At 37.5% G+C, this 8,546-nt stretch overlaps 1 protein-coding gene across 1 annotated transcript; it reads right to left on the bottom strand.

The window, feature by feature from the left end:
- Nucleotides 1-967: 967 nt before the first annotated feature.
- On the bottom strand, nt 968-7,440 carry LOC149185349 (putative ABC transporter C family member 15). The gene is made up of 10 exons (XM_089417901.1): nt 4,816-7,440; nt 4,539-4,625; nt 3,692-4,393; nt 3,424-3,588; nt 2,852-3,146; nt 2,523-2,737; nt 2,125-2,430; nt 1,916-1,979; nt 1,469-1,708; nt 968-1,365 (listed from the first exon to the last, which is right to left on the bottom strand). The coding sequence occupies exons 1-10, from the start codon at nt 7,195-7,197 to the stop codon at nt 1,274-1,276; spliced, it is 4,548 nt and encodes a 1,515-aa protein (XP_089274027.1). The 5' UTR covers nt 7,198-7,440; the 3' UTR covers nt 968-1,273.
- Nucleotides 7,441-8,546: the final 1,106 nt, after the last annotated feature.

Genomic DNA, 8,546 nt, shown 5'->3' with positions numbered 1-8,546 from the left:
TCTAAACTTTTCATTTAAACAAGACACAACTTTTCATTTAAACAAGACAATTTATACTTTTCATTTAAAAAAAAACACTTTATACTTTTGTCAGTTAGTGTTGAACTTTTATCATAGTGAATTTAAAACATTCAATGGAGTATGAAACTTTTTAAAAGAAAATATTTAATTTTTGTGCCAAAAAAAATGTGTACAAGTTCCTCCGATAGCTAAAATGAAGTTTTAACCCTGATAAAAGTGAAAATTTATCTCAACTAGGTGAATTAGAAGATTTTTTGAAGTTGATGGAGAATTATCTTTTTTATGTTGAAAATTTTAATTAAAAAAAAAAAAACAAAACAAAACTTGTTAAACTGAATATTAGTTAAAACAACCACTCAAACCAATATTTTCATCATTATTCAAAAGAAAAGATTACACAAAAAAAAATATTGAAAAAAATAATTAAATAAAAAATAAATTGCTTTTAAAGAACAAAAAGCCTATGTCTATTTTGTACATCTCTCATTTTTTCTTATATTTTTTTCCCTCTTTTGGGCATATTTGATGGTTAGATAGTAGAATTCTCAAATTCTTACTCATTGAAATATTAGGTAACTTTAAAAGTTTATAACTGCAAAATATTATGAATAAAATTGAGTTGGTTCATTGCATGAAGGAAAAAAACACATTAACAATTAGCCATCACTTATTATTAAGACCTATAAATAACAAGACCTATGAACCTTGACAAGTATAACATAGCTTGTTTGTTTGGTAGAAATGAGAATAAAATGTTGATGTGAATTGGCATAGTATTACTACATATAGAGGTCAGAACTAAAATAGAAACAAAAAAAATGCAGATGTGAAACTCAAAATAATAGAATCAAAGCAGAAAAACAAAAAGACAAATTAGTTAGAGGCACCTTACATCCAACTACACTGCCTGTACAAATCCAAGTTGTCTGGAGTTCTCCAATATTACCTTGATTACCTTGTTGAAGTGATAAAAGTTACATAGAAAAAGGGTAAACTCCATTTGTATATAACAAGTGAAAAATCATAACTGTCAAAGTCAGTCAAAGTCACTGATAAGAGTTATTGAACTCTTCTTAAGGACCTAAATATAGAATATTATCAGAAAATAATGAGCTTACATGGTAGCTCATAGTCTACTATATTGTATCTCTATATTGTACATTTATCCAGCTTGAGTTTTAGGGAAATGAAGATTTTCTCCATTCTATTGTAAACCCAATATGATCAATGTCCAAAGCTCTAGTTAAGATATCTATTGGATGGAGTACTCTGAAACAAGTTTTGCAAATGCAGAAAATTTGTTGCTGAGTAGTTTGGATGGAGTATCATACTCAGCAATTTTTCCTGATTCAAAACAAATACAAAGTAAGTAAAAAATGAAATGTGTCCAAAAAAAATAGTAACTGTAACAAAACACTAGAAAATAAACAACTTATAAATGTTATACCATCCTTTAATAGGAGAACCATATCACTCTCAATAACAGATGGAATCCGATGTGCTATAGTAATGACTGTGCAGGTAGAAAATTGGTGGCGAATTATTTGCTGAATAAACCCATCAGTTGCAGTGTCAACTGAGGCAGTTGCCTCGTCAAGGACCAGTATCCGACTTTGTTTTAGTAGTGCCCGTCCCAAACAGACAAGCTGGCATTGACCCACACTCCAGTTTCCTCCATTCTCAGACACTGTACAAGAGATCATTCCATTAAATTCGATTCTCAATTTTCATTCTAAAAAAAGGGGGTCCTAGAGACCAGGTAGATCTCAAGGACACCAAAAAATAAACAAAACATGAGCACTAAGATGGAAAGCAAATAGCAGAAATAGCTACTGTAAAAGGTTTTATTTTTCTGCTTCAGGACTTCCATTGAATGTGATAAAGACACACAGACCTGAGGAATCAAGTTTCTTTTCTTTTGCTCGTACAATCTCACCAAGTTGGCACTTGTCCAAAGCCTGAAAGCACAAGCAAAATCGAAGTAGATTCATAAACAATAAACTTACAGCAAGATCCTCAGGGGAAATATCTATATTCTTCAAGGCAAGAATAATTGGTGCTAAAATTGATACTAATGCTTATAGAATATGAAGCAGAACTAACCTCCCAAATCTCATCATCCGAGCAATCTTCGAGAGGATCCAAATTATTTCTTATAGTGCCTTCAAACATTGTTGGTTCTTGGGGAATAATGCTTAATTTGGATCTTAGGTCATGGAGGCCTATGGATGAGATGTCGACTCCATCAATGACAATTCTGCCCGTTGTTGGTTCCACAATGCGAAAAATGGATTGAATAAGAGTAGATTTGCCACTTCCTGTCCGCCCCACAACTCCCACCTTCGTGCCTCCAGGGAAAGTGCATGTAAGGCCTTTCAAGACAAGCGGAAGATGTGGTCCATAACGCACCTGATTGTATGGATCAAATTTATAGATGAACTGACATGCAAATTACTAGCATTGAATGCGTGAAAAAGAGTCTATTTGTATTGAGTTCTGACCTGCAAATCAGTTAGATCTATCGTTCCTCTAGATGGCCAGTTGGAGTTTGGTCTACAATTCTCTATAATCACTGGTGACTCACTGGGAATTCGTGAATACTGCATTATTCTCTCCGCTGAGATCATGTTGGTCTCCACAACACAAAGGTGCCATATTACCAAGGCTTGTACCATGTTCAGACTTAGACTATATGTTACTGCCAACCCTGCAGTGCCTGTTAAGGTGCCATTTCATTTACTTTCATATTTCATTATAAAGAATATGTCTAGTCTGCTGAGATCAGTTTAGGAAAAATAATTGTAAGCCAAGATAGTGCTTCTGTACCTACTTGGGCTAATTACATCTTGAGGCAAGCGAATGAGGAACACCAAAAAGAATGCAAACACAAGATTTGACAGAAAATCCATCCGAATGCCAAGCCACTCTTCGGCTCCAACATTATGGAGACTAGGTCTCATATATATATCAATCAACTCGAGATTTCTTTCCATGAATCGAAATTCCTGGTCAAAACTTCTAATGGTGGCTGCTCCAGAGATTGATTCTCCAAAATGTTGTACGATTGGAGCTCTACAGACTGATGCCAGCCGAGCCAGTTCCCTAGCTGATGTTATGTAGTATTGCTGCATGCAAGGAAGGTCAGAGGAGTTACAAGAATTCTCTTATTACTATAAAAACCCAAAAGCATGGAAACAAAGAAATACAGATAAACTGTTGTCGTGATAGAATCCTGATGCAACTTTATCTATTTGATAACATCCTTTTCAATCAGATTATGGGATCTACCTATAGCAAACCTTGAAGTAGAAATCAAACTCTCTTAACGCCAATTTATGTTCCTCTAAGAAAATTAAAATTTGCAAGTTCGTATTTATTATTATTGAGAAATACAGAGAATACCTGATACCATATACAACTTGCACCCACTGGTATAAACACAATGAAGACCTTCCCAGCAATATGAGACATGACTGCAATGATCCCCAAAAGTTGTATAAATGCAAAAGCCAATTCTCCTAGTTGAGAAGGAATCAATGTGTCCACTGCACTCTGATCAGTTGATGCCTGCCAAGAAACAGAGAGCTTGTTACTGACCCACTAGAATCAAATAATTTCCTTCTCTCTCATGAAAGGTATTAGCCTATTAAAACAATAAATGTCAACTGACCCGATTCAGTATTCGCCCAGATGGAGTTGCATCAAAGAAGGACATTGGTGCACGAAATATACACCTATGCAGAGTGCTGAAAAGCTGATTAGCAGTTTTAAGTCCAACCAATGAAAGAAGCATAGACCTCACAAGAACGCACAGGGAGCTGCTTAATGTCAAAGCAACATAAACCAGAATGAAAAGGGACTTTCTCATAGGGGAACTCTCATTTTCTTTTGTAGAGGCTTCCGATGTCATCCAGAGGTTACTACATATTTGAAGTAGCTGACTTATTATTTGGGCCAGTAGTATTATAGGTATCAAAGTACCATTGTATGCAGCAGTAATGTAAGACCAGTATACCGACATGCTTACCCTGCCTCTCTCTCTTTCTTCTTCTTGTACAAGCTGTGAATTTTTATTCTCTTTATCCAATCTTTCTTTGTGGTTTTCTGGTTCAACCTCTTCCTCTACATCTATTGAGTTCTGAACACCGCACTGCTCCAGTGTGTCACTGGCAGTAACATTTTTCACTGCAGCTGTATTGCCAGGACATGAGCTTTCAACAAATCTCTCTGATGTGTGCACTTCAGATTTCTCCATAGCAGAAATAGTTTTCAAAGCTTTCTGATGTGCACCAACTAATTCCACAAAATCTGTGCCTGATTGTAAGATGTCATCATATCTGCCAACCTGAGTAATTTCACCATCTCGCATTACCTGTGAAGAATATCATTTACATCGACAAAATATAGATCACTTATCTCCTCCTCTTAATAAATGATCAATAAACCCACTGTCCCTTTACCAATTACATTGAAAATTTTAATATCACTAGAACAGGATGAAAGAAATTCAAACCTACCAGAATGATGTCAGCAGAGGGTAAAAACTCCACTTGATGAGTGACATAGACTACAGTCTTTGAACCCAGAATACCAAGTATGCATTCCTATAATAAGCAAGTCCAATTTCTTAGATGTTTATGGACATGAATTTGCAGCGGCACAACCAGCAATGTATATTATCCAGACTGAACAATGAATTGCAGAGTGCTACTGTAGAGCTTCATCATTCCATCAAAACATTAAAACTAATTAATTCAGCAAACTTACAGTATGTAAAGGATAAGAGAAACATACTTGGAAAATATGTTTTCCGGTATGTGCATCCACAGCACTAAAAGGGTCATCAAAAATATAAATGTCTACATCTTGATATAAAGCACGGGCAATCTGTATTCTCTGTTTTTGTCCACCACTCAAATTTAACCCTCTTTCTCCAATGTCTGTCTCGTCCCCATAAGGAAAAAGTTCAAGATCTTTCTTCAATGCACAAGCATCAAGTACACTATTGTATCTAATAGTATCCATCTGCTTTCCAAAGAGAATAGCGTCTTTAATTTTCCCACTTTGTATCCAAGGAGACTGAGGGACATATGCTTTGGTACCACTTAAGCTAACAGAGCCTGATATTTTTGGTATTTCACCTAATATGCAGGATAAAAGGCTTGATTTTCCTGAACCAACAGTTCCACATACTGCAACCCTCATGCCTCTCTCTAGTTGGACATCTAAACCTCTTATAGTTGGACTAGAGGAATCGGGATTCCAAGAAAATATCCCTCCTCGGATTTGAATCGCGAAGTCTGTTGACTCCTTTGATACCTTTTCTACCCCACCGTGTTGCAGCTCTTCCTCCTGCAGAAAGGCCACAATGCGATCTATTGACACTTTAGTTTGAGCAATCTGAGGGATTAAGTCAGGAAGCATGCCCATAGCTCCCTGAAGTGTCCCATAGGTTGCGAGTGCAGAAAGAATTCTCCCTGCTGTCAAAGGCACTCCTATAAGCATACACGTACCAAAAGTTGCAACAATGATAAATATTGGTCCAACAGAGGAAACAGATGTTGTGATAGCTGATGCGTAAACATATTTTTGTAGCCAACTATATTCTGCCTGCCTCAAAATTTCTAGTTTCCGAAGAAATCTTGTCTCCCAAGCCTGCAATTTTAAGATCCTCATAATTTTTAATGTCTCCGATGTGGCCTTCATCCTTTTGTCTTTTTCTTCCATTATTCTCTCCTGAAATTTTTCTTGCAATTTTGCAAGTGGGAAATTTGGCAACATAACTGCAAATGAGGCTGCCAACCCTGAAAATGCTGCCAAGCCCAACGTCTGATATAGAATAATGAAGGCCAGAACAATTTGAAGAGGGAAATTCCAAATACTATGCATATAGTAACAGAAATATGAAACATTCAGAACATCTACACTCATGTAGTTGATAATCTCTCCGCTTGTATGCTTCTGTCTTGACTGACTGGAAAGCAACAAGCCCTTCCTGTATATAATAGCTGTCAATGCTGCTCTAACCCGTAAAGTTAACTGATGTTGTTTGAAAACCCCTTGTCGCTGTGACAAAGACTCTAATACCTTTGCCAACAAAAAAGCACAAACTAGCACATAGCCTTGACTTTCAAACTGTTTCTTTCCACCAAGAAACTGAACAAAGGCATTTATAAAAAATGGACCTACATATGATGCACAAGTCTCCAGTGCTGCTAAGAATGCAGTCAAAAGTACTTCCTTCCGAAAAGATAGGAGTAAGGCTTTTGCTAATAAGCCTGTATCACCTTTGGCCTCTAGCTGAGCTCTGAATTTACGGTATAATTGGCCTGTCCTGTCCGCCTCTGCAACTTGGGGTACATCATCAATATGCAGAGGGCTCTTATAACCAACAGCAAGCAAAGGACTCATCCAAGAAAATGACAGCCGACTGAGAAGGTTGGTTGTTGCATAAGTAGAGACTGCCTTAATGTTTCGACGTTTTTGGGAATTGTCTTTCAAGAGAGGTTCTAGAATGGTCTGTGAGGAGGACTCTACACCACTTCTGGCACAACAACTAGTATAACACAAGCAAGCCAAAATGAGAACAGCCATAATTTCAACAAAGATATCAACAGCAACGCTTCTTTGTTTTGTCAACCGTTGAATGTCGAGGACGATGAAGAAAGCCTGCAGAATGAATGATAGACTCCACCACAACTGCAATAAAAGTGGAAACTTCTGCTTACCTTCTTTTCTGATGGAGCGATAAACATAAGTTGACATTGTAAACCAAGTCAGAGCCTGGACAATATACTCGCCCACATTTTCAAAACCTTCAGGCCTCTCCTTCAACCACCAATACACAGGACCCCATATCGCGAGAACGCTGTAGCATATACACAGAAAAATGCAACCACCTAAAGCCAGCTTTTGCATAATCCCCAGTTTAAACTTACTGGAAAAGCTGTCAAATGGAACAGCAGGTGTAGGTGGCCGAGGTGTGCGAAATTTACACCTTCTCCAACACAATTCAAGGATGACAGAAACAAGAAAGAGCAAATCAAGCCCAATTGCAAGTGAATGCCGACAGAATTGCCCTACAAAAATAGGCCCTAGTCCGCCCCACCCAACTGTTTCACCCATTTCCAGCCAGAGGGTATTGTTATTCTTGTTTAATGTCCCTATGGCTTCCATGACTGCAAGCAAATAATTTACTAACAATATCAACGAAGTGCCTTGACTATATCTACTTCAGTTCCCGCATGAAAAAACTTGTAACAGAGCTCTTGGTTACCATTACCATTGATAAATGCACATACAGATTGGGCTTCATACAACAAGGATGTTGCAGTGCAAAAACCATAAACATAACTAGCACTGTGTGATGGTGAGATTGAATCACCTGGCTAATGCGCTCTACCTCTTTCATTGTGGCTGGCAATATTCAACCTTTTAAAAGAACAGAGAAATTGGAGTATCTACTGATTTGCTTTGTTAAAATATTTATTTTATTTTACTTTTTAATGATATTATTATTTTTTGAAATTGAGAAATTGGAGTTATCAATTGATTTGCTTGGTTAAAATATTTATTTTATTTTATTTTTTAATAATATTATTAGTTCCTGCCTGGGACTATTAGCGATTTAGCGATTGATCGATCGCTGATCGAGTAGTTTGACCGTTATATTTTTAGTATATTGGCATTTTAACCTAAGTCTAAGCAAAGTTTTGGTGTGGAAAATAATTGGGGTCTTATTACCGGCTTCACGTTGTTCGATGCAAAGGACGGTCGCAAGTTGGTTTGTCGTAAGTCGCCATCGCCACGAATCCAAACCCTTGTCATTCAATTCGTCTGTCATCAATTTAATAGCCGGTGCAGCTGGAACAGTCTTTCTCCAGATCCTTCTTGTTATCAACAGTGTAGGCTTTAGTTTGCAGATCGCATGGCTATGGCTGAAGTTTCTTCAGTGTCAGCTACTTTACTGGTTCCTTGCTTGAGGGAGGACACTCAACATTTATCTCAAGGTTGGAGTCTTAGTTCATTGGGTGCGTATAGGGTTCGAGACCGTCCCGACCAGTTTCCATATCAGAGTTTCTCCTCAATAATTCATAGTTTATTGCACGGGATCCACAAGCGCAGAGGGTTTCAATTTTGATTTGGGGTTTTCAAGGAATTTTATGCTGATTTTCTCTAGTCAAGCCAGTATTCTGGCCCTAGATATAAATCAATTTCAATTTCAAAACCCTTCTGCTTCAGGCCCTTTTCAGAATCAATTTTCTCATCCCCTGGTCTCCTAGGCGTCATTGGCAGAGTCCATAAGTTTTCCTGCGAAACCCAGTTCCAGTTTTCGCCAGAGCAAGAACTAGAATTATATCAAAACCGACTCTAAGAAACCTCGTTGTGTTCAAAGGAAATTGTGTACAGCTGGAACAGTCTTTCTCCGGATCCTTCTTGTTATCGACGTTTATCTCAAGGTTGGAGTCTTAGTTCATTGGGTGCGTATACGGTTCAAGACCGTCCCGACCAGTTTCCATATCAGA

Source organism: Pinus tabuliformis, chromosome 3_2 (assembly GCF_031772625.1).
Source record: "Pinus tabuliformis cultivar Carrire ecotype Pingquan chromosome 3_2, CPIR1, whole genome shotgun sequence".
Classification (NCBI taxonomy): Eukaryota; Viridiplantae; Streptophyta; class Pinopsida; order Pinales; family Pinaceae; genus Pinus; species Pinus tabuliformis.
This window is presented reverse-complemented; position numbering and strand designations above follow the sequence as displayed.